The following is a 26,480-nucleotide window of genomic DNA, read 5'->3' as shown; positions in this document are numbered from 1 at the left end:
AAACGACAGTGGTACCCCTTATGTTTTTTTTTTTTGGGCGAAAAATTAAGTTTCTCCAATCTTCCCAAAACTCTGGATTCTGATAGAGGGCCACGAGACTTAGACCTGAGTGCAAAAATGGAGGCTCTAGGACCTTCCAGAGCTGAGATATCGAAACTCAAAAATTCGGCCCGAAAAAAAAACGACAGTGGTACCCCTTACGTTTTTTTTTCTCGGGTGAAAAATTAAGTTTCTCCAATCTTCCCAAAACTCTGGATTCTGATAGAGGGCCATGAGACTTAGACCTGAGTGCAAAAATGGAGGCTCTAGCCCCTCCCTGAGCTGAGATATCGAAACTCAAAAATTCGGCCCGAAAAAAAAAACGACAGTGGTACCCCTTACGTTTTTTTTTTTTGGGCGAAAAATTAAGTTTCTCCAATCTTCCCAAAACTCTGGATTCTGATAGAGGGCCACGAGACTTAGACCTGAGTGCAAAAATGGAGGCTCTAGGACCTTCCAGAGCTGAGATATCGAAACTCAAAAATTCGGCCCGAAAAAAAACGACAGTGGTACCCCTTACGTTTTTTTTTTTCGGGCGAAAAATTAAGTTTCTCCAATCTTCCCAAAACTCTGGATTCTGATAGAGGGCCACAAGACTTAGACCTGAGTGCAAAAATGGAGGCTCTAGCCCCTTCCAGAGCTGAGATATCGAAACTCAAAAATTCGGTCCAAAAAAAAAACGACAGTGGTACCCCTTACGGTTTTTTTTTTTGGGCGAAAAATTAAGTTTTTCCAATCTTCCCCAAACTCTGGATTCTGATAGAGGGCATCGAGACTTAGACCTGAGTGCAAAAATGGAGGCTCTAGGACCTTCCAGAGCTGAGATATCGAAACTCAAAAATTCGGCCCGAAAAAAAAAACGACAGTGGTACCCCTTACGTTTTTTTTTTTCGGGCGAAAAATTAAGTTTCTCCAATCTTCCCAAAACTCTGGATTCTGATAGAGGGCCACAAGACTTAGACCTGAGTGCAAAAATGGAGGCTCTAGCCCCTTCCAGAGCTGAGATATCGAAACTCAAAAATTCGGCCCGAAAAAAAAAAACGACAGTGGTACCCCTTACGTTTTTTTTTTTCGGGCGAAAAATTAAGTTTCTCCAATCTTCCCAAAACTCTGGATTCTGATAGAGGGCCATGAGACTTAGACCTGAGTGCAAAAATGGAGGCTCTGGGCCCTTCCAGAGCTGAGATATCGAAACTCAAAAATTCGGCCCGAAAAAAAAAACGACAGTGGTACCCCTTACGTTTTTTTTTTTCGGGCGAAAAATTAAGTTTCTCCAATCTTCCCAAAACTCTGGATTCTGATAGAGGGCCACGAGACTTAGACCTGAGTGCAAAAATGGAGGCTCTAGCCCCTTCCAGAGCTGAGATATCGAAACTCAAAAATTCGGCCCGAAAAAAAAACGACAGTGGTACCCCTTACGTTTTTTTTTTTCGGGTGAAAAATTAAGTTTCTCCAATCTTCCCAAAACTCTGGATTCTGATAGAGGGCCACAAGACTTAGACCTGAGTGCAAAAATGGAGGCTCTATAACCTTCCAGAGCTGAGATATCGAAACTCAAAAATTCGGCCCGAAAAAAAAACGACAGTGGTACCCCTTACGTTTTTTTTTTCAGGAGAAAAATTAAGTTTCTCCAATCTTCCCAAAACTCTGGATTCTGATAGAGGGCCACGAGACTTAGACCTGAGTGCAAAAACGGAGGCTCTAGCCCCTTCCAGAGCTGAGATATCGAAACTCAAAAATTCGGTCCAAAAAAAAAACGACAGTGGTACCCCTTATGTTTTTTTTTTTGGGCGAAAAATTAAGTTTCTCCAATCTTCCCAAAACTCTGGATTCTGATAGAGGGCCACGAGACTTAGACCTGAGTGCAAAAATGGAGGCTCTAGGACCTTCCAGAGCTGAGATATCGAAACTCAAAAATTCGGCCCGAAAAAAAAAACGACAGTGGTACCCCTTACGTTTTTTTTTTTCGGGCGAAAAATTAAGTTTCTCCAATCTTCCCAAAACTCTGGATTCTGATAGAGGGCCAGAAGATTTAGACCTGAGTGCAAAAATGGAGGCTCTAGCCCCTTCCAGAGCTGAGATATTGAAACTCAAAAATTCGGTCCAAAAAAAACACGACAGTGGTACCCCTTACGTTTTTTTTTTTTGGGCGAAAAATTAAGTTTCTCCAATCTTCCAAAAACTCTGGATTCTGATAGAGGGCCACGAGACTTAGACCTGAGTGCAAAAATGGAGGCTCTAGGACCTTCCAGATTTGAGATATCGAAACTCAAAAATTCGGCCCGGAAAAAAAACGACAGTGGTACCCCTTACGTTTTTTTTTTTTCGGGCGAAAAATTAAGTTTCTCCAATCTTCCCAAAACTCTTTATTCTGATAGAGGGCCACAAGACTTAGACCTGAGTGCAAAAATGGAGGCTCTAGCCCCTTCCAGAGCTGAGATATCGAAACTCAAAAATTCGGCCCGAAAAAAAAAACGACAGTGGTACCCCTTACGTTTTTTTTTTCGGGTGAAAAATTAAGTTTCTCCAATCTTCCCAAAACTCTGGATTCTGATAGAGGGCCACGAGACTTAGACCTGAGTGCAAAAATGGAGGCTCTAGGACCTTCCAGAGCTGAGATATCGAAACTCAAAAATTCGGCCCGAAAAAAAAAACGACAGTGGTACCCCTTACGTTTTTTTTTTTTCGGGTGAAAAATTAAGTTTCTCCAATCTTCCCAAAACTCTGGATTCTGATAGAGGGCCATGAGACTTAGACCTGAGTGCAAAAATGGAGGCTCTAGCCCCTCCCAGAGCTGAGATATTGAAACTCAAAAATTCGGCCCGAAAAAAAAAAACGACAGTGGTACCCCTTACGTTTTTTTTTTTTGGGCGAAAAATTAAGTTTCTCCAATCTTCCCAAAACTCTGGAATCTGATAGAGGGCCACGAAACTTAGACCTGAGTGCAAAAATGGAGGCTCTAGGACCTTCCAGAGCTGAGATATCGAAACTCAAAAATTCGGCCCGAAAAAAAAACGACAGTGGTACCCCTTACGTTTTTTTTTTTCGGGCGAAAAATTAAGTTTCTCCAATCTTCCCAAAACTCTGGATTCTGATAGAGGGCCACAAGACTTAGACCTGAGTGCAAAAATGGAGGCTCTAGCCCCTTCCAGAGCTGAGATATCGAAACTCAAAAATTCGGTCCAAAAAAAAAACGACAGTGGTACCCCTTACGGTTTTTTTTTTTGGGCGAAAATTTAAGTTTTTCCAATCTTCCCCAAACTCTGGATTCTGATAGAGGGCAACGAGACTTAGACCTGAGTGCAAAAATGGAGGCTCTAGGACCTTCCAGAGCTGAGATATCGAAACTCAAAAATTCGGCCCGAAAAAAAAAACGACAGTGGTACCCCTTACGTTTTTTTTTTCGGGCGAAAAATTAAGTTTCTCCAATCCTCCCAAAACTCTGGATTCTGATAGAGGGCCACAAGACTTAGACCTGAGTGCAAAAATGGAGGCTCTAGCCCCTTCCAGATCTGAGATATCGAAACTCAAAAATTCGGCCCGAAAAAAAAAAACGACAGTGGTACCCCTTACGTTTTTTTTTTCGGGCGAAAAATTAAGTTTCTCCAATTTTCCCAAAACTCTGGATTCTGATAGAGGGCCATGAGACTTAGACCTGAGTGCAAAAATGGAGGCTCTAGCCCCTTCCTGAGCTGAGATATCGAAACTCAAAAATTCGGCCCGAAAAAAAAACGACAGTGGTAGCCCTTACGTTTTTTTTTTTTTCGGGCGAAAAATTAAGTTTCTCCAATCTTCCCAAAACTCTGGATTCTGATAGAGGGCCATGAGACTTAGACCTGAGTGCAAAAATGGAGGCTCTGGGCCCTTCCAGAGCTGAGATATCGAAACTCAAAAATTCGGCCCGAAAAAAAAAACGACAGTGGTACCCCTTACGTTTTTTTTTTTCGGGCGAAAAATTAAGTTTCTCCAATCTTCCCAAAACTCTGGATTCTGATAGAGGGCCACGAGACTTAGACCTGAGTGCAAAAATGGAGGCTCTAGCCCCTTCCAGAGCTGAGATATCGAAACTCAAAAATTCTGCCCGAAAAAAAAAAAACGACAGTGGTACCCCTTACGTTTTTTTTTTTTCAGGAGAAAAATTAAGTTTCTCCAATCTTCCCAAAACTCTGGATTCTGATAGAGGGCCACGAGACTTAGACCTGAGTGCAAAAATGGAGGCTCTAGCCCCTTCCAGAGCTGAGATATCGAAACTCAAAAATTCGGTCCGAAAAAAAAAACGACAGTGGTAGCCCTTACGTTTTTTTTTTTCGGGCGAAAAATTAAGTTTCTCCAATCTTCCCAAAACTCTGGTTTCTGATTGAGGGCCATGAGACTTACACCTGAGTGCAAAAATGGAGGCTCTAGCCCCTTCCAGAGCTGAGATATCGAAACTCAAAAATTCGGCCCGAAAAAAAACGACAGTGGTACCCCTTACGTTTTTTTTTTTTCGGGCGAAAAATTAAGTTTCTCCAATCTTCCAAAAACTCTGGATTCTGATAGAGGGCCATGAGACTTAGACCTGAGTGCAAAAATGGAGGCTCTAGCCCCTTCCAGAGCTGAGATATCGAAACTCAAAAATTCGGCCCGAAAAAAAAACGACAGTGGTACCCCTTACGTTTTTTTTTTCTGGCGAAAAATTAAGTTTCCTCAATCTTCCCAAAACTCTGGATTCTGATAGAGGGCCACAAGACTTAGACCTGAGTGCAAAAATGGAGGCTCTAGCCCCTTCCAGAGCTGAGATATCGAAACTCAAAAATTCGGCCCGAAAAAAAAACGACAGTGGTACCCCTTACGTTTTTTTTTTTCAGGAGAAAAATTAAGTTTCTCCAATCTTCCCAAAACTCTGGATTCTGATAGAGGGCCACAAGACTTAGACCTGAGTGCAAAAATGGAGGCTCTAGGACCTTCCAGAGCTGAGATATCGAAACTCAAAAATTCGGCCCGAAAAAAAAAACGACAGTGGTACCCCTTACGTTTTTTTTTTCGGGCGAAAAATTAAGTTTCTCCAACCTTCCCAAAACTCTGGATTCTGATAGAGGGCCATGAGACTTAGACCTGAGTGCAAAAATGGAGGCTCTAGCCCCTTCCAGAGCTGAGATATCGAAACTCAAAAATTAGGCCCGAAAAAAAAACGACAATGGTACCCCTTACGTTTTTTTTTTTTCGGGCGAAAAATTAAGTTTCTCCAATCTTCCAAAAACTCTGGATTCTGATAGAGGGCCATGAGACTTAGACCTGAGTGCAAAAATGGAGGCTCTAGCCCCTTCCAGAGCTGAGATATCGAAACTCAAAAATTCGGCCCGAAAAAAAAAAGACAGTGGTACCCCTTACGTTTTTTTTTTTTCGGGCAAAAAATTAAGTTTCTCCAATCTTCCCAAAACTCTGGATTCTGATAGAGGGCAACGAGACTTAGACCTGAGTGCAAAAATGGAGGCTCTAGGACCTTCCAGAGCTGAGATATCGAAACTCAAAAATTCGGCCCGAAAAAAAAAACGACAGTGGTACCCCTTACGTTTTTTTTTTTCGGGCGAAAAATTAAGTTTCTCCAATCTTCCCAAAACTCTGGATTCTGATAGAGGGCCACGAGACTTAGACCTGAGTGCAAAAATGGAGGCTCTAGCCCCTTCCAGAGCTGAGATATCGAAACTCAAAAATTCTGCCCGAAAAAAAAACGACAGTGGTACCCCTTACGTTTTTTTTTTTTCCGGCGAAAAATTAAGTTTCTCCAATCTTCCCAAAACTCTGGATTCTGATAGAGGGCCACGAGACTTAGACCTGAGTGCAAAAATTGAGGCTCTAGGACCTTCCAGAGCTGAGATATCGAAACTCAAAAATTCGGCCCGAAAAAAAAAACGACAGTGGTACCCCTTACGTTTTTTTTTTTCGGGCGAAAAATTAAGTTTCTCCAATCTTCCCAAAACTCTGGTTTCTGATTGAGGGCCATGAGACTTACACCTGAGTGCAAAAATGGAGGCTCTAGCCCCTTCCAGAGCTGAGATATCGAAACTCAAAAATTAGGCCCGAAAAAAAAAACGACAGTGGTACCCCTTACGTTTTTTTTTTTTTTCGGGCGAAAAATTAAGTTTCTCCAATCTTCCCAAAACTCTGGATTCTGATAGAGGGCAACGAGACTTAGACCTGAGTGCAAAAATGGAGGCTCTAGGACCTTCCAGAGCTGAGATATCGAAACTCAAAAATTCGGCCCGAAAAAAAAAACGACAGTGGTACCCCTTACGTTTTTTTTTTTCGGGCGAAAAATTAAGTTTCTCCAATCTTCCCAAAACTCTGGATTCTGATAGAGGGCCACGAGACTTAGACCTGAGTGCAAAAATGGAGGCTCTAGCCCCTTCCAGAGCTGAGATATCGAAACTCAAAAATTCTGCCCGAAAAAAAAACGACAGTGGTACCCCTTACGTTTTTTTTTTTTCCGGCGAAAAATTAAGTTTCTCCAATCTTCCCAAAACTCTGGATTCTGATAGAGGGCCACGAGACTTAGACCTGAGTGCAAAAATTGAGGCTCTAGGACCTTCCAGAGCTGAGATATCGAAACTCAAAAATTCGGCCCGAAAAAAAAAACGACAGTGGTACCCCTTACGTTTTTTTTTTTCGGGCGAAAAATTAAGTTTCTCCAATCTTCCCAAAACTCTGGTTTCTGATTGAGGGCCATGAGACTTACACCTGAGTGCAAAAATGGAGGCTCTAGCCCCTTCCAGAGCTGAGATATCGAAACTCAAAAATTAGGCCCGAAAAAAAAAACGACAGTGGTACCCCTTACGTTTTTTTTTTTTTTCGGGCGAAAAATTAAGTTTCTCCAATCTTCCAAAAACTCTGGATTCTGATAGAGGGCCATGAGACTTAGACCTGAGTGCAAAAATGAAGGCTCTAGACCCTTCCAGAGCTGAGATGTTGAGATCCCACATAGCATTTATGCCATTATAAATATCTCAATATCTCAGCTCTGGAAGGGTCTAGAGCCTCAATTTTTGCACTCAGGTCTAAGTCTTTATATTTCCTGCTTTATAGTTTGGGGTGAAGTGTGACCAGGATCTGGTTTTGTTGAGATTCACACACTGACGGTGGTGTGTGTGTGTGTGCACCTGCTGTCTGGTCAAGTACACAGTAGTGCAGTGCCAGATCAGTGCTGTGTGCAATAAGCCCAGCAGTGTTTATGTGGATGAGTGTGTGTTGGCGCTGATTGTGTCCTCTTCACATCCGTTCCTCCACTCCTCCAGCACCTGACTGCCAACACTTACTTCAGTCCCTAATATGAAGACATGTTGTGATGGATCCGTGTCAATATCGGGATTCTGATAACACCTGGTTTGGCCTATACATCCTTTAACATATCTCAGCTCTGGAAGGGTCTAGAGCCTCCATTTTTGCACTCATGTCTAAGCCTCGTGGCCCTCTATCAGAATCCAGAATTTCAAGAAGATCAGAGAAACTCAAAATTTCGACCAAAAAAAAAAAACCGATAGTGGTACCCCTTTCGTTTTTTTTTTGAGGCGAGAAATTAAGTTTCTCCAATCTTCTCAAAACTCTGGATTCTGATAGAGGGCCATGAGACTTAGACTTGAGTGCAAAAATGGAGGCTCTAGACCCTTCCAGAGCCTAGATATTGAGATCCCACGTAGCATTTATGCCATTATAAATATCTCAATATCTCTCAGCTCTGGAAGGGTCTAGAGCCTCCATTTTGCACTCAGGTCTAAGTCTCATAGCCCTCCATCAGAGAATCCAGAGTTTCAAGAATATCAGAGAAACTCAATTTTGACCAAAAAAAAAACAAAAAAAAAAAACGACAGTGGTACACCTTTCATTTTTTTTTGAGGCAAGAAATTAAGTTTCACCAATCTTCACAAAACTCTGGATTCCGATAGATGGCCATGAGACTTAGACTTGAGTATAAAAATGGAGGCTCTAGCCCCTTCCAGAGCTGAGATATTGAGATCCCACGTAGCATTTATGCCATTATAAATATCTCAATATCTCAGCTCTGGAAGGGTCTAGAGCCTCCATTTTTGCACTCTGGTCTAAGTCTTTATATTTCCTGCTTCATATTTTGGGGTGAAGTGTGACCAGGATCTGGTTTTGTTGAGATTCACACACTGACGGTGGTGTGTGTGTGTGTGCACCTGCTGTCTGGTCAAGTACACAGTAGTGCAGTGCCAGATCAGTGCTGTGTGCAATAAGCCCAGCAGTGTTTATGTGGATGAGTGCGTGTTGGCGCTGATTGTGTCCTCTTCACATCCGGTCCTCCACTCCTCCAGCACCTGACTGCCAACACTCACTTCAGTCCCTAATATGAAGACATGTTGTGATGGATCCGTGTCAATATCGGGATTCTGATAACACCTGGTTTGGCCTATACATCCTTTAACATATCTCAGCTCTGGAAGGGTCTAGAGCCTCCATTTTTGCACTCATGTCTAAGCCTCGTGGCCCTCTATCAGAATCCAGAGTTTAAAGAAGATCAGAGAAACTCAAAATTTCGACCAAAAAAAAAAACCGATAGTGGTACCCCTTTCGTTTTTTTTTTGAGGCGAGAAATTAAGTTTCTCCAATCTTCTCAAAACTCTGGATTCTGATAGAGGGCCATGAGACTTAGACTTGAGTGCAAAAATGGAGGCTCTAGACCCTTCCAGAGCCTAGATATTGAGATCCCACGTAGCATTTATGCCATTATAAATATCTCAATATCTCTCAGCTCTGGAAGGGTCTAGAGCCTCCATTTTGCACTCAGGTCTAAGTCTCATAGCCCTCCATCAGAGAATCCAGAGTTTCAAGAATATCAGAGAAACTCAATTTTGACCAAAAAAAAAACAAAAAAAAAAAACGACAGTGGTACACCTTTCATTTTTTTTTGAGGCAAGAAATTAAGTTTCACCAATCTTCACAAAACTCTGGATTCCGATAGATGGCCATGAGACTTAGACTTGAGTATAAAAATGGAGGCTCTAGCCCCTTCCAGAGCTGAGATATTGAGATCCCACGTAGCATTTATGCCATTATAAATATCTCAGCTCTGGAAGGGTCTAGAGCCTCCATTTTTGCACTCTGGTCTAAGTCTTTATATTTCCTGCTTCATATTTTGGGGTGAAGTGTGACCAGGATCTGGTTTTGTTGAGATTCACACACTGACGGTGGTGTGTGTGTGTGTGCACCTGCTGTCTGGTCAAGTACACAGTAGTGCAGTGCCAGATCAGTGCTGTGTGCAATAAGCCCAGCAGTGTTTATGTGGATGAGTGCGTGTTGGCGCTGATTGTGTCCTCTTCACATCCGGTCCTCCACTCCTCCAGCACCTGACTGCCAACACTCACTTCAGTCCCTAATATGAAGACATGTTGTGATGGATCCGTGTCAATATCGGGATTCTGATAACACCTGGTTTGGCCTATACATCCTTAACATATCTCAGCTCTGGAAGGGTCTAGATACTTTTTTCTGTAATTACATGCTTTGGATTCAGTGTTCTCCATTTCTTGATGTCGTGTCTAACAAATGATCTGAAATGTTTATTATATTGACTCGTGTATATGACCTGAAAGCATTGTTTGATGTTGCCATAACAGTCAGAGTTATGAATGTGGTTTAAAAATTTGGTTTTGTGTTTAAGGTTTTGAGAAAGTGAGAGATAGTTTCAAGAAATATGTTTTAGCAATTTAGAAAAACTGTAAAACTATTAGATACTGGTGGCGTATTTTTTCCGAACTAACACCCCTTAGTTTGAAAGGTTCTAAAACAGTCAAGTCTCAATGTCCTAAATCAAATGATTTGGCCAGTTTAACATACACCCCTAACCCTGTTAACGTGTTTAATAAACAACAGTACAATTAACCCAAATTAATGCAGGCGAAAAACCATTTTGTTGTTAGTTCATGATACCCAACACTATTTTACTTTAAAACAAAACAGTGATGCAATAAAACAGGCCACTTTATATCTCAAACCCAGTTTATTCAGAATGCTAAATTCTTTAAATACACGTTGCATCAAATGCTTTAAATGCAATATTTGTATGAGGGTGGCCGTATAAAACTCCATGTCTGGCCTTGTGTAGTAGATCAGGTGTTACCGGTGTGTCCAAATGGTGGTCTGTCTTGGATGTAGGGAATGCAGGCGATCACTGGTTATTACGCCTCAAGCTCAAAATCAAAATAATGGGGATCAAAGTAATGAATTCTGACGTAACCATCCTCTCCTCCACTGCTATAACTGTGGGTGGAAGAAGGAAGTGAAATCTTTAACTTGTACAAGAAAATAATTAAGGATAGCAATGAAGGATAAAACATTATGAAAGCAGCTCAGAAAAACTGTTCTAAGAAATTTTAGTCAACTTTACAATAAAGTTTCATTTGTTAGCATTAGTTGACATGAGGTATCATTAAAGCAGTAGTTCACTTTTAAGAAAACTTTTGCTGATAATTTACTCCCATGTCATCCAAGATGTCCATGTCTTTCTTTCTTCAGTCGAGAAGAAATTAAGGTTTTTGATGAAAACATTCAGAATTTTTCTCCACATAATGCACTTCAGTGGGAACCAAACGGTTCAAGGTCCAAAAGACAGCTTCAGTGCAAACTGCACTGTGAACGCTGCAAAAATGCGCGTTCGTGACTCTCCTGTTCGAACTTGTTCATCAAAATAAACTAATCTTTTTCTGAATCGTTCGTTGAATTAACCAAATGACACGAAAAAAAGATTTGTTCATTTTGACAAACCAGTTCGAACAGGCGAGTCACGAATGTGCATCACAGAACAGAGCAAAGCGAGCATTTGAGCTTATAAAACTTTAAATGAGCGATCATTTCACTTGATAACAACCTTATTCATCGTCTGGAATCGTTTAAAGCCCTTTGAACAGTTTGCAATTTGTACTGAAAGTGTCTTTGGACCTTGAACCATTTGGTTCCCATTGAAGTCCATTATAATGGAGAAAAATCCTGGAATGTTTTCATCAAAAACCTTAATTTCCTTTTGACTGAAGAAAGAAAAACGTGGGATGACAAGGGGGTGAGTAAATTGGAGCAATATATTTTACAACATTTATTAATTCTTAGTTAAATGTTAATTTCAGTGCTGGGCATCAATTAATCACATGCAAAATAAAAGTTTGTGTTTACATAATAATATGCGTGTGTACTGTATAATTATTTAGTATATATAAATACACACATGCATGTATATATTTAGGACTTTTATTTATTTGTATATAATATAAATAATGTATAAATATATATACAGTATATACATGCAAATATTTATTTTATTCAAACCTTTATTTTTGGAATGCTATTAATCATTCCCCTTACTATTAATTTTTTTTAATTAAAAGTTGTTTGTTAGCATTAATGCACTGTGAATCAACATACACATTTTATTTTATTAACTAACATTAACAAAAATTAATAAATGCTGGAAAAATATATTGCTCCTAGTTAATGTTAACATCATCCCCAACTAACGTTAACAAATGGAACTGTATTGTAAAGTATTATCAAAACTTTAAAGTGCCCCCATCATGCTATTTTAAAGATTTCTAATTTAGTTTACTTGCACGCAAGGTAAAAAAATAAAAAAAAATTCTCGTAATATACTTTGCAGCATTCATTTTTTTTCTTCAGCGTCTGAAACCATTCAAAAAAAGTATTCGGTATCTATAAACCCCTCCTTTCTGACAGCCAACTCTGCTCTGATTGGTCAGATGGCCCAGTCTGTAGTGATTGGTCTACTGATAACAGCGCGTATTGAAACAAAACGGCCATCAGCATTTGAATAGCATATGAACTTCAGTTCCAGAGGCTTCCTCAACACCTGTATACGAACTGATACAAACAGTAAAGATGACATCAGTTTTACCGTGTCAATTCCAACCCGAATCCTCCGTCCGAAATGTATGTAAAGTGGATTTGTTCTCGCAGCGCAGAAAACAGCATCACAAATCAATCTCTGCCAGGCTTCAGCTACAACTACAGTGTTTGAGCACGGGTCAAAGAAAACGTTGTTCATGGACAGCCAATAAAGAGCACATTCATTATGCAAATCTGTTACGAACCTACGTAGGTTCGTGCAGGAAGTGAGCCTGGAATTACTGACGACTTGTTTCAGGAAGTTCAGAATCGGTTCTTTCTTTCAGGAGACAATAACTCGATTTGTTTGATGCTGCACTTTGATGTCGAAACTTTGCAGACCCTTTACATTCACAAACGGCTGCATAAATCACTACATGAAAGGTAATCTCTCAAAAACACATGATAGGGGCACTTTAACTGCACACATTGAAAAGTTGAGTATGAACCTTTTCCCATCTGGGTGAAATGCCACACAGTTGATGGGGCCAAAGTGTCCCTTCACACGCCCAAACTCCTCTTCATAAGCCGCATGGAAAAACCTAGGAGAGAGTGGCAGTACAGGATAAGGATTTTTTTTTAAAACAATTACACTTTCATGATTGCAAGTTTTTTTTTTGTTTGTTTTTTTACCAACCCTGGAAATCACATTCAAATTAAACACTAACCTGGCCTCGAATTTGCCGATCCTAGTGGAGGTGGTTGTGACTTCCATGGCCTCCTGACCACCTCCCATCACCACCTGAGCAACACATAACATCTCTGCTATTAACAACGTTTACACGAAAAACACGCAAGTTCAGTGCATTTCAGAGACTTACGTGATCCATGATGGGCGAGATGGCTGAGGAGTTAACAGGTCGCTCTGTTTTGAAGGTTTTGATGTGATCGAGGGTTGCGGAGTCAAACAACTGAACAATGAAGGAAGCGGTATGTGAGTCAAAATAACCAGGATTCATTTCTATGAAGGTAAAAGAGTAGCAATACTCGAGAGCACGTAGATGTGAATTTGAGGACGCTTGTATGTGAACATTTAAACTTGTATAATAAAAATCTGAAGTTGAATGTTGAAATTTGCACTTGCAGACAATAGTCACAAACCTGTATTCTGAATATGAAGCTGCAGACAAGCAGTCACAAATGTGTAAAATGCCATTCACAAAAATACAATGACAGTCACAAACATCTAAAATATATTTGCATTTATTCTTACATTCACAATACAACCTCAATTACTCACTTGTAACTTCAAATTTCGCGCCTTGACCTTTGCTATTCTTTTCACGATATACGAGATGCAAAACTAACTTGTGCACTTGTAACTCAGTAGCGGCGAGAGCGGGGGTGTTCAAAGGAGCCGTTTTATTGGTTGGCGGCTAGCCAATGAAATGGGACTTCTATTGAACGCTAAGATGTCACGAAACCCGCCTCCTCGTGGACGTTCTGAAACGCTAACATGGCTTAATGCATATTAGACTGATTTAAAACACCATACCATTACTAATACATGCATACTACAGAAAAACAGATGAACGGAGAATATGAATGCAACATGTTAAATTAAGACAGCGGTATTAAAAGACCAAACTCAGGAAACACCACAAATAAAGCATACAGAAATGCAATCGAGCAGAATATGGATGCAACTCGTTTAATTGTACGTTAAGCATTTCCCTCTCATTGAAAACCAAGAAAAAGCTCAATGAGGCTCAATGGACCAACAGTTTTTAAGTATTCGTTATACACACATTTGTTTTCTTACGTCAAATTCTGTGTTCATCTACTTTTCTGTGGTATGCATTATTAGTATGGTGTTTTCTAAGTTTAATAATATCATTCATCATTTCTTTAAATCAGTCTAATATGCATTAAGCCATGTTAGCGTTTCAGAACATCCACGAGGAGGCGGGTTTCGTAACATCATCTCGTTCAATAGAATTCCCATTTCATTGGCTAGGCGCCAACCAATAAAACGGCTCCTTTGAACATCGCAGGTTGTACTGCGATTTTTTATATTAGAAGAAGTGCAAATTTGTATTGCAAGTTTGTGTCTGTCGTTGTATCTTTGTGAATGGCATTTTACACATTTGTGACTGCTTGTCTGCAGCTTCAGATTCAGAATACAGGTTTATGACTATTGTCTGCAAGTGCAAATCTCAGCGTTCAAGTTCAGATTTTTATTTTACAGGTTTTCACATCGAAGCTGTGTGTTCACGTACAAATATTTTTTGTACAAGTTCTCAAATTCACATCTACGTGCTCTCAAGTATTGCTACTCTTTTACCTGCATACATTTCTGCCAGAGTTTATGATTTAGTTTCCAACACAAACCTTGGCAGTACAGTCTTTGGAGGCAGTGATGACCATCGTGAGATCCACAGATGACTGGATGTCATTGATTTGTTTGGTGTGTTCCTTTGCCTTCTTCAGAATCTCTCCTGACTAAAGAATCACATACATTAGACAACTATCATCTCATCATGGGCATTATGAAGACGTGACGGAGTATACACCTTCACGGAGTATACATGTGTTCAAAAGTCTGAGGTTGGTAATTGTTTTGTGTGTTTTTGAAGTCTTTTATTCTCACCAAGGCAGCATTTAAATGATCAAAAACACAACAAAAACAGAAATATTGTGAAATATTATTAACAAAAAAAAATTCAATAACGCTTTTATGTTTTAATCTATTTTAAAAATTTAATTTATTCGTGTGACAGCAAATGATCCTTTCGCAGTCTTTTTTTTTTTATTTAAAAAACAAAACAAAAAAAACATAAATATCTTACTGACCCCAAACTTTTAAAAAGTAGTGTTAAAGAAACAATAGACACAAACCTTAGCACTGAACTGGTTAATTTCTCCATTTTCATGGCCAGCGATCACAAACTCTCCCAGCGGACCCCATACAGCACTGGTGATCTTTGATTCACTGCAGGGCACGGACATGTATGGCTGGTTGTCCTCTGTGGGAGAGAAACAAAACATCAAGACCCCTGACAGGAAGCATCACAGGTTCTGCTTTAAATCACCAGTGGTCAAAATACTAACCGATTTGCTGAGGGTCTCGGAGGTCGAAATAGTTGAGAAAGCATTGGTAGCCCATCTGCTTGTCTGTGGAAAACATTATGATGTTCCCACTGAAGTCAAAACCACACGTCCTCACGGCCGAGCTGGTCTCCAGAAGAGCCAGCTGCTTTCCTGAGGGAGTCAACACACAAACATCATTCAAGACACTGCTTGTTAACATAGCATTTACTTTGACATTTCAGATTAGTTTTCCTGGCATGGTTTGTGAAAAGAAGCTCAACTTTACAACACTAGACAAATACAGTAAAGACATGAAGTTAAATTTAATTTGGGAAAAAAAACAGCTTTTTTTTATATATATATATATATATTCTCTGTGGGGTCTTAAATTTCAATGTGTAGTTGGTGAAGAGACTGTAAAAAAAGGCAGAAATTATGAACATTTTGAATTGGTTAATAATAATTTGTAAGTGTGATTGTGATTTAAAACTGTTAATATTTTTTAAATAAAATGAATTGTAGTGTGAATGGAAATTGTAAAATAAATGTGGAAAAAAATTAACATTAAAATGCTGAAATTGAATTATTAATAGTATAATAAAACTAACAATAATAATAATAATAATAATAATAATTACAAGCCAATGCAATTTGATTTTAAAATATTAATATTGTGGATATTTAATGGGCTGTGGCCAGCAATCCCAAAAAAATGTGTGGGAAAAACACCAAAAGCCTGAAATTGACAAAATTTTAATTTGTTAAATAATAATAAACTGCCCTTTTGTTAAAAAAAAAAAAAAAAAAAAAACTTTAGGTGGTTTGACTGCGTGAAGATTGAAAAAAAAAAGCATTGATAATTCAGAATTGTTTGTTTGCAAATAATAGCAGCAATAGAAGCTACCGCAAATTACTTTTACAATATTAAATGTATAAAAATATATACATTTAAATTAAATATAACGATTTAAAAAAAGGCTAAAATTCTTGACAAAGTTTAGCTTTTTTTAAATACTAAAAAGTAGCAATTTTGATTTTGTTTTTAAACATAAAAAACATGTATCCCTGTTGTCCATGCATGTTGTTTTGATGTTGTTATGTGTCAAGAAAAGCACAAAACAGATAAGTATTTGAATATTGTAATAAACTACGGACCTGTTTCGCAGTCCCAGAGCCTGCAGCTGTTATCAGCAGATCCAGTCAAGACGTTCTTTGTGTCCCCTTTGAAACGTGTTAAGAAACATTTCTCCAAAAACAAATGACAAGTAGGAAAGAATGTTGCAGGTGAAATATTCAAATACACTCAATAGTCCCAATAAAACAACACATAAACATAACAATGAAATTCGTTGAGCATTTCATCAACATTATAGGAAGGATACAGTCAACATCCACACACCAGACGGCACCAGTGTGTCCATTATAAGTGCCGAGCCTTTCTCCATTGACAGAGTACCAAACATTTGCAACCTAAAACGACAATGTATGTGTAAAAAAACAATCACAAAATGCATTGAAAAAATTGTGATGCTGTGGTTGTAGTTGATCACTTACCGGATCCTTGGCTACTGAGAACAAGAGATCCCCCTCTCTGTTGTATTTGATCTGAGTGATGGACCTCTCATGGCCCTGCAGAAGAATGGGTTTCTATAGGAAACATAAAGCGTGTTTAGTGTACATGATTTAAAGGGATACTCCACTTTTTTTGGAAATAGGCTCATTTTACAACTCCCCCAGAGTTAAACTGTTGAGTTTTACCGTTTTTGGATGTATTCAGCCAATTTTCTGATATTTAGAAGAATATCAGCAAACAGACAGTTTCTGGTCAGAAACTGTCTGTTTACTGATATTCTTCTAAATATCAGAAAATCGGCTGATTATATGCCTTGCTTTAAAGTGTTATTGCTCTTCCCCATAATGTCTAAATACAGCCAAACCTACAGTAATAATATACAGCCATCAGCTTCACTTTACAATCATATGAAGATTATTTGGCCAAATGTAACGTTGAAGCTTAGCATCTGTTAGCTCATGAAGAAACAACGTCCAACAGACTTCCAGTGCGTCTACATTTACATAATAGCTCGAGCAATACGTAGACCTATACTTACCATTATCGCCGGGTTCGTATAGGCAGAATATGATCGAAATAATATTTCAATCTGCCGTTGAAAAACACAGTACGCGGTACGCGTGCTCAACTGCGCCCGGTTAAAAACGGAAAAGACTGACTTCACTTCCTGTACAGACAAAAATAAGTCCCCGTTGAACAATAAACCATCCTAACGGTCCGGAAACATCTAATAGCGCTGGTTTCATAACACAAATATGATTATAAACGGTCAATTTGAAAGATGTTTCGTTTTTTTTTCTATTATTAGTATTCGGAACATTAACTGAAACTGGTCAAAAACAGTGACTAGTAATACTATTAAAATAGCACAACCTAAATACCAATTTTGACTTAATGTTAAATATTAATTTATATAATATATAATAATAAACAAAAAACGTAATTTTAATTAAACAGGCTGATGTTAACCCGCGTGACATATCAGTTTAGCAATGAATTCAATAACACAATTTTAATTTTCTTAGTATTTTAATTTGCAAATAATGTATACAGGGAGTGAGAAAACAACAGATCTTTGGTACCTTCTATAATGGGAATGACAAGTGCCACGACTGGCAAATGAAAGACCATCAAATACAGTAACATTATGATTTTCACACACATACCTGTTAACAAACAGAAAACCTAGACCTGTTCAGTAACCTTGACTGGAGTGAAATATGGACGAGTTACATGGCCGACTGATAACTTTACGCACTTCAGGCTAAACACTATACCAGCACTTTTGTACTCCACTCAGAATGGAAAGGGCACAAAACTACATCATGTAAATGCACTAAACACATTAAAAAAAGTAATCAAAACCCCAAGAGTGCTGAAATTTACTGACATCTCAGAACTAAGTCACTTTGTGTCAAACATACATTCATTACTCAGTATGTCAGTGCTTTGCTCACATGCTAAACACAGATGACATGAACAGAGCTAGAATTGCATAGTGTTCTTTAATCTGCTAACCTGATGAAATTGGGCAGGGGGTTCAAATGTTTTTGTTTCTAATATGTTAAACACATTAAGCCATTAATGCAAACAGCCATGTGATCAGTATCTGAAAAACAAAATATGAAAACCGTCCAAACTGAAATCACACACTGAATCAAATGACATCATTTAAGTGCACATACCTAACTAGAAGTTAACTGAATGGGTTAAAGGAATGCATCTACAACGCTGGATATATTATCTGAAAGAAACTAGTGGTGTTTAAAGATGGTGTAAACTTCAGTTAAAAATAAATTTGATAAATTCAAGTGTGCAAAAGCATAAAGAAATGTGGGTTCAGATTAGATGAACTTTAAACTCAAAACAATATTAATCTTAACTGTAAGTCTACATTTCTGAACTCTGAAAAGTGATTAATAATAAATCATACATTCTTTGTTTGGTGCAGGAATCTTAAAAAGAAAAAAAAAAGAAAAGAAAAAAGTGTTCAGGACAGTGGACAAGCAGATTTTACCTAATACAACAACTTAAGGCGAGAAATTAAATAAAAACACCCAAAGAAAACCACGTCATATTACAACTGCTGTTTCATGCCGAATAACTTTCCCTCAATTACAGCAATCTATCTGTTAAGATTCTTTGCAAGGTTTTTTTTTCCAGCCAAACTGAAAAGAGACAAGCATTTAATGGACAAACACTAGGAATTCCAAGACAGCAGCAACATCCATGCCCCTCTAAATGCAAATGAGGAATTTTCTCGGGAATAAAGTGGGATAGAGCAAGCCACATAAAAACCAAAGAGTATAAACGCAGCATAGGAATCATGTTGAAGGCACAATCTTCCCTGACACAATGAAAACCCCCAAAAGCAGACGAGTCAGCAGTTCTATCACAGACGCAGAAAAAAAAACATTGACTGCTGATGGAGGGTTAGGGGTCTGGTAGAGCTGGGAAGGATTGTGTGTGTGTGTGTGTGTGTCCTGGCCCTCCAGGGACAGCAAGACTCAATCCTGGGTTGAGCACACCTCTCTGTGACTCTCGGCCTCCATATCTGGCCCACAGTGGCACGCCGGGCTACAAGCCATTTGTGGAGTCTCTGGGCTATTCTGATGGACAGGGCTACCCTCTTCTGAGTCTATCGCTTCTGGTGGTGACCCCGTCTCTGTTTCTGGCCTATTCTCAATGCCTGTGGAAACACCCTGAACCTTCTTACTCAGCTCATTACGCTCTATCTGTAGAGCACGACAGAGCTTTTCCAGTCGCTGCACCTTCACCTGCAGGCTTTCAAACTCCTTGTCTCGTAGTGTTTTCTACAGTGGACAACAGAGAGAAAACATAAAACATACAAAACAACTAAAATGTACAGCTATCAAACAATTACTTGTGTAACAAAGTTTTAACTATTTGCATTAAAAGCCCTGACATAGTTCAAGTGAAATTTTAGAATGAACTAGTGTAACGTCATTTTGGGGGGTGGGGGAGAAATAAGGCCAAAACTAAATTTGTTCAGAGTTTAAGGAGGAAAATTCTGTTTGCCAAAGTGAAATTTCACAGTGACTTGACTGGAGTGCTTAATTGCAGATCTGGTAAAAAAAAAAAAAAAAATTATATATATATATATATATATTTATATTTATTTATATATAACCATCATTATAATCATACTTTGTTGCCACTGAGAAGACGGAAGTTGTTCACATATTCATCTAAACATCACTCAGCAGTGCTGGTGGCATCGCGATGTTTGCTGAGAATATACTGCTGAAAAACAATTTCGAATTTCTTTCTACCCCCAAGTGAAGAACGAAAAGTAACTTAACCGCGAGTATATCAGGGCCTTAACTGTCAAGACAAAGAAGAGAACTGGCATAGATCTGAGTACAACAATCACCTCCTCTGCCATCTCCAGCAGAGCTTTGTTACTGCTCTCCCATCGTGATCTATACATGGTTGTTTCCTTCTCCAGCTTCTTAATCTTTTTGGTCATCTGCAGCATGATACAAAACAGATTAAACCCAACTTTCAAAAAAAACAGAGCCTTTAAACGATTTACAACCTCCAAGACAACATACAATCTATGCATTAATACAGGCCTTGCAGACTATTTCCAATGTGTTACTTTTCCATTGTTTTTGTGTGTAAACACACGCTACAGACGTATATAACCGTGTAAAATCAGTTAAAGTTTTTAAAAAACGTGTCGAGACCTTGCAGAATTTTTCCTCATTCTTAAAAGCAAAGTTCTGTGTGAACAAGCTCTAACAGTGTCTTTGTAGGAGTGTGAAGTCCACAACATCCACTAATCACTACTAAACAGTCATTTACCTTTTCCATCTCTTGTTTGAAAGTTGTGAACACCTCGTTGCTTTTGGAAAGTGTGTTTTGAAACTCTTCAAACTTCTCTGTGTACAATGAGAGCTGAAAAAGATCAAATAAAAACATTTTAGAATTGGACGTCAAAACCATAGACAGTAAAACAAATGGATACATTGATTTCAATGGAGAAGACTGAAGCCCGATTATTGCACTTCCTGTCTGATATCGGAGCGACTGCGCAGGCTCAAACTGAGCGTGACGACAGTCTGACCGTTGAAAATCTTCTAGTAGCTGTGCCAAGACAATTCTGAATCACTTAATTCCTCAAAAACGTTATATTTTGTCCCATTGCTTTTATGGACTCTCTATTTATGGGCTTCTTCCTTGACTTTGTGCCTCATAGACAGTAAAAGATTGCCTGAGAGCTTCTCCTCCTGTCTATACAGTAATGTCTATTGTGCGACAGAAAGGCCCATGGTTATGATGCAATCTTTAGCCTATATTTACAAAAACGGCTTCTACAGGGCTGTAACGTAAGATACAAAGTAATGGAGAATTTTTACATTTTCGTGTTTCTTTAAATAAATGGAAGCCTCATAGTAAAGTTATTCGCTGTCAAAGTGACACCAAAATGAATGGGAGTCAATGGGATGCTAACAGCAGGTGAAGTTCTGCTACAATGGCGGCAAACTTCCGGCTGATGGATTACCCCCTTGGTCAAAACACACAAACAGTAACACAAAATGTTTTGAGTGCTGCATAACCATGTAAATAACCACATTGCTACGGAATTCTGGGTAGTTGCTAGATCCCTCCCTCTAATCTATACGATTTTCTGCTAAATGCTGTATATACTACCATTCAAATGTTTAGGGTCTGTAAGGTTTTAATATTTTAGAAAGAAGTCTCTTATGCTCACCAAGGCATATAAAACTCACATAAGTGATTTCTATTTTAATGCATTTTAAAATGTAATTTATTCCTGTGAATTCATCATCCATTACTCCGGTCTTTAGTGTCACATCCTTCAAAAATCATTCTAATATGCTGATTTTGGAGCTCAAGAAACATTTCTGATTATTATCAATGTTGAAAAAAAGTTTCTCTCCAAAAAACCTAATAACTCAGTGTGTCCAATAAGTGTGTGAGTTAGGTCAGATCTATCACCTGTTGTTTCAGATGAACCTCCTGCTGTTTCATGAGCTCATACATCCTCTGAGACTCAGCTGCCTCTTTCAGGAGCTGGAAAAGAAAGAAATGAGAGCATAAGAATCTTAATTAGTGACTGGCAACACTGTCCAGAGGGCATAACCACACCGGTGCACATATGAAGGCAGTTTCACAGGAAATGTATGGTACATTTATCCCAACAAAAATAGAGAATAAGTATGTTTTTGAACTTCAGCTGACCACAAGTTTGAAGTACTGGGCAAAGGACGTAGAAACTCACAAAGTCTTTTTCCTTCTGATGGCGGCCCTCTGAGTCCTTGAGCAGTGCCTGTGCCTGATTAAGCTTTGCATCTACCAGCTGCTGTTGCAGATCTTTGTGCTTGAACACCTTGTCAATATGCTGAAAGAGAGAAAACTATGTGCTTAAGGACAGCCTCTCCAAACCACAACTCAAAGTAATACATAAAAATGCATGAATGTCACTGTAATAACTAAATAAACTTTTGAATTGTAATATAATGGCATCATAAACAATATTAAACTGTATCGCATTTATCTTCAGTTAAAAGGCATTAAATATTTATTTTCCCTTCTCTTCACTTTCCAATCATCCTTTATTTCCGTATCTCTCACCTCCTCTCTGAGCTCGTACTGCTCAATTAGTTTCTTTAGTTTGTCAGCCAGCTCCATATTCTCTTGTCTTAGGTTTGCATTACGCTCGTTGTGCTGCTCCATCTGTGCTTGGATGTCATTCAGTGTCACCTGGAAATGTGAGGTCACTTCCTTCCTTTTCTCCTCCTCCAAACGGGCACGTTGCACACCATCCTCCTGCCAAGTAAAGCAAACATTAATCCATTAATCTCATTAAAGAAAGTACAATGCAACAAGCTTCTGGTTAAAGTGAAAAGTAGAATTGGAGCACGGATTACACAATACTTGCTGACGCAGGATACACCTTTGAATTTAGATTTTACATATGGCAGGCACCACAGACATGATGATTACAATATACAGCATAAATAACAGAGATCTCGTTATTTGCATTCATATCGAGTTAGCGTACCTTAAGTGTGCGGTTGTGTCTCTGCAGTTCTCGACAGAGACTCTCGAGCTTGCTGCGGGCCAAGATGGCCTTGCTGTGCTCATTTCTTAAGTGGTCCTTCTCCTGGATTAGCTGCGTCTGCTTCTTCTGCAGGGCTCGCATCTGTTTCTGAGCGTTACGGTGCTCCTCTAGCTAAAAGAAACGCAGCAAGAAAGGAGCATTATTATAAGTTGTCTAAAATAGGGTTGTCATGACACCAGAATATCAGTAGTTGATAGCATATGCATTGTGTAATTACAGTGGTAATAGAACAGAGATTTGAAACATCTTACAAATGTATCATGAAAGAAAGCTCTTAATGTGGTAATGTGAGCTGAAAATGCCCAGCATTTCCTAGTATTGTAATAATGTCGACAAGCTATGGCCTTTCCCTCTTGTAGAGACAATTTTCTCTTCTCTGATAATGTGTTCACTGGTGTGAGGACAGGACAACCTAGCAACCTAGCAATAGCAAGCCACAACAATCTAACAATGGACAAAACCGAGCCATGTTCTACATTATTGCATGTTCGAGAAGCCATTTCAATCTAATCGTGATTGAAAAACTCAAATAACACGCATCTGTTATGAAATGGATGTTTGAGCCTCGTTTATTATATATTTTTTTTACGAATCTTCGGTGTTGATTACCGGTACTACCGATGCTCAAAAAAGTGATTTTCAGACTAACAGCAAGTCTTCTATCACTACATGAAACTACTTTCAATTCAAATAACAAAAAGTTTTTAGTTTTTGTTAACTCTATAAAAAGAGTTAAAAAACACTGCTGAGTGATGTTTAACATTTATAAGGTGTTGGTTATGGTTTTTTGCAACCAAAATGTTTTTTTTCTTTCTCCTGACTATTTTCTAACCTCTCTCTCTAAGAGTGATATGTATAAAACAAATGTTCTGAGATGTTGACATCTCTTGATCATCATCAAGTCTTACCAGCTCAGCATACTTCTTACAGAGACCACCCAGCTTCTCCTCTGGAGTACTCAATGTGTTGAGAGTCTGCATTAGAAGGGTTATCTCTTTGCCTACAACGCAAAAGCAGATTAGAATTTCGGTTAAGAATAGTTCTGGGTATTGACATATTTTACGTCTTGATTCAATTTTGATTAATAAGCTCTTGATTCGAATTTGATCTCAGAAATATTTCAGGGAAAAAAAATCTAAATGATGTAAATTTTAGTGTACCAAGTGAGATGGTTCCCTGTTTAACAATATTAATGAATAAAACCAACCAATTCAATTATTCAACTATTTAATTGCCATTAACTTTTAGATATAATAATCAGCATTCAAATTAAAGTTAACATTTAAACATTTACATTTGTAATTCAAACTATCTATAGTGATATAATAATGTTTCTCAGCAAAGACTAAAATTGACCGACACCATTGAGGAACACATCTGAATCCCCAACTGCATTCAGATCAAGTGTGTGGGTTCACTTTGAATTGTGCAGAATCACAAAGAATGAGCTTGAATTGTGCTTTTGTTAGTGTGGGCATTTACTGCAGTAAAATAAACTACAGTAAAGCATGGATGTTAGAAAGGACAAATAGAAAACATTGCCCGTCTCAATTTAAAAACATCAGACAATATGGCAGCACCGTTGATGTACGCTCCAGCGGCCAATAGGGCGTCTATGTATTTATTATGTCTATGGCTGCAACATTCCAAAAAGAGTTGGGACAGAGGCAAAGTAAAAGCGAAAAGACTATAAAATATCCAAGTTAACCTGTTTTGAAACAGTCCATAATTAGCAGGTGAACAGGTAATAGGTGAGGGTATCGTGTTTTGGGTATAAAAGGAGCATCCACCACCACCAAAGACTCGGCTAAACTCGGCTTCTTGGCTAAACACTTTTCTGCTAAATTTCATGAGAATTGTCAACCAATGCAAATATCATATTTCTCAATGCAAGATTGCAAAGTATTTAGGTCTTTCACCAAATACCATACCTAATATTGTAAAAAGATTCAGGGAATCCAGAGAAATCTCAATTCATTTAGGGCAAGGCAGGAGACCTCTGTTTAATGTGCATGACTTTTGAGCCCTCAGATGGCATTGGCTGAGAAACCATGATATGTTAAAAACAGCCACATGGGCTCGGGAGTACTTTGGGAAACCATCGTCACTTAACACAGTCTGCCCCAGCATCAAGAAATGCAACTTGACTCTGTTATGTTATATATATATATATATAAATTTGACCGTTGTGTCTTTTCTATCACTTTTGATCAAAACGTGTTAGATAATGAAAAGAGCATTAATAGCAAGCCGACAGTTGGTGTCGGACTCGTTACATACTTAAGCAAACGCACTGACTCACCCAGTCCCTTCACTTTCTTCTTGTCTTGCAGCTTCTTCGGGTCCTTCTCCACACATCCATTGCCATTTAGTTTGGCTTCCACCTGTTTGCCATCCTCTCTCTCAGACAGCCCGTTCACTTCAACGCCGTCAGGCTGGCCATTGGTCACTGCGACATCATCGCTGCCAACACCACCATGCTCATGACAATAGGTGCTGAGGATGTCCTCCAGCTGTCTGCACAGTTCCTCAGCCATGTCACAGGAAGCTGAAATTGCACCGGCCTCTGCCACTAAACACAAAGAAACATGAGGAGAAGACTAACAGCAATGGAAATGACTTTTCTACAATGAAGATGTGAATATACTAAGGTTTTGGGTTAGTTTAGAACATAGAAGAAAAAAAATCAATGTGTCAGCTCCCTTACAGCTTTCATCAGTCTGAGCATTGTTGGTCGGTGTCCCGTCCGACTGAGTTTCGATTTCTTTAGGGCTATTGGTCATCTCAGATGCCTCCGTATCATCTGCACTGCTATCAGCAACTGGATCCTCCATCTCCCTTCTCTGCATTGCTGATCTATGTACAAATATATATATATAAAAAAATGCAACAGTACACAGGTAAACGACTACAATACGGCACACTTCACTATGTAAGCATGAACATTTACAGTTACAATTCAGTTGCACAATTTAAACGAATCTGATGTGTAAGAGACGGACAAAACCAACGAGGATGACACTTGTTGACTAACGTACGTAACTAAGTACATAACATTAAGACGCACTAATCACTACAATCTGATTTGAGACCACATTTATGACAAAGACAATCATTATATGTTTGTTGTAAACTTCAGTAAACAGCAACCAACAGACGTGCCTAAAAAGAACAAGTGTTACGTTTATCTGACGGTTTATAATGTAGCTGTAATAGAGATGTAACGTTAGCGGTGTAACATCTCGCTCGACTAACAGTTTACTGCTAGCAGTCATGGCTAACAAATCGCAGAGTTAAATATCTGCTAACTGAGTTGATGCGCTCTACAACTGTACAAAACAAACACACCGAACGTATCTTTGCTGTCAGATAATTGTGTTTTAAATATTACCAGTGTCTCAGTTTGGTCCAAGTAACCCTTTCAGATGTTTGTCACCACTCTTTACCCTTCCACTGCTGCTGCTCCTAACTGACACAGGAAATGCCAGGGAATCAGTCGAAGATGATTGGTCGTCGACCTGTGGCAAACTTCCGGTGTGTTATTCGGCGTATTATTATTGGTTTTATTATTATTGTAGTGGACCCTGGCTGTGGTTTATTATTTATTTATTTTGTTTTATTAGTCCGAATCAATATTTCTTATTTCATTTAATATTTCCCGCTAGTGATGGGAGCAGAAGCGTCGCCCTTTTAGACCATTTGAATCAATTGAACCAAATTATTCGCAGAAAGATTCACTGTCTCGAATTCGAATCGCCCGAGTCGAAACAAACACAAGCTGGTGGAACTGGCTGGTCAAAAGTCAAGTGCAACGAAAACTTAAACAAAACATTTACAGGC

At 38.8% G+C, this 26,480-nt stretch overlaps 2 protein-coding genes across 2 annotated transcripts; both read right to left on the bottom strand.

Moving 5' to 3' along the window:
• Positions 1-10,014: 10,014 nt before the first annotated feature.
• Positions 10,015-17,192, bottom strand: eif3i (eukaryotic translation initiation factor 3, subunit I). Its single transcript, XM_039681152.2, has 11 exons — positions 17,067-17,192; positions 16,510-16,602; positions 16,338-16,425; positions 16,111-16,176; positions 14,977-15,126; positions 14,764-14,891; positions 14,257-14,367; positions 12,747-12,836; positions 12,594-12,667; positions 12,375-12,467; positions 10,015-10,293 (listed from the first exon to the last, which is right to left on the bottom strand). The coding sequence occupies exons 1-11, from the start codon at positions 17,067-17,069 to the stop codon at positions 10,212-10,214; spliced, it is 978 nt and encodes a 325-aa protein (XP_039537086.1). The 5' UTR covers positions 17,070-17,192; the 3' UTR covers positions 10,015-10,211.
• A 1,603-nt stretch (positions 17,193-18,795) lies between these two features.
• txlna (taxilin alpha) lies at positions 18,796-26,163 on the bottom strand. The gene is made up of 11 exons (XM_039680923.2): positions 26,032-26,163; positions 25,348-25,496; positions 24,943-25,212; positions 23,549-23,640; positions 22,581-22,751; positions 22,151-22,345; positions 21,798-21,917; positions 21,515-21,589; positions 20,357-20,449; positions 19,923-20,018; positions 18,796-19,341 (listed from the first exon to the last, which is right to left on the bottom strand). Exons 2-11 carry the CDS (start codon positions 25,487-25,489, stop codon positions 19,036-19,038), a joined length of 1,560 nt encoding a protein of 519 aa, XP_039536857.1. The 5' UTR covers positions 25,490-25,496; positions 26,032-26,163; the 3' UTR covers positions 18,796-19,035.
• Between the last annotated feature and the right edge of the window lie 317 nt (positions 26,164-26,480).

Source organism: Pimephales promelas, chromosome 18 (assembly GCF_988280905.1).
Source record: "Pimephales promelas chromosome 18, fPimPro1.hap1.1, whole genome shotgun sequence".
Taxonomy (NCBI): domain Eukaryota; kingdom Metazoa; phylum Chordata; class Actinopteri; order Cypriniformes; family Leuciscidae; genus Pimephales; species Pimephales promelas.
This window is presented reverse-complemented; position numbering and strand designations above follow the sequence as displayed.

Bases quoted from the DNA above. Each gene is read 5' to 3' on its own strand.
- eif3i (XM_039681152.2), bottom strand. The intron at 12,468-12,593 runs GTTAGTGTTTAA...ACTCTCTCCTAG, and splicing joins ATCGGCAAATTCGAGGCCAG to GTTTTTCCATGCGGCTTATG. The intron at 10,294-12,374 runs GTTCATACTCAA...TTCCACCCACAG, and splicing joins TTTCACCCAGATGGGAAAAG to TTATAGCAGTGGAGGAGAGG.
- txlna (XM_039680923.2), bottom strand. From the start codon at position 25,489: ATGCAGAGAAGGGAGATGGAGGATCCAGTTGCTGATAGCAGTGCAGAT. The intron at 25,213-25,347 runs GTAAGGGAGCTG...CTTTGTGTTTAG, and splicing joins TGCTCAGACTGATGAAAGCT to TGGCAGAGGCCGGTGCAATT. The intron at 23,641-24,942 runs GTGAGTCAGTGC...TTTGCGTTGTAG, and splicing joins GAAGAAAGTGAAGGGACTGG to GCAAAGAGATAACCCTTCTA.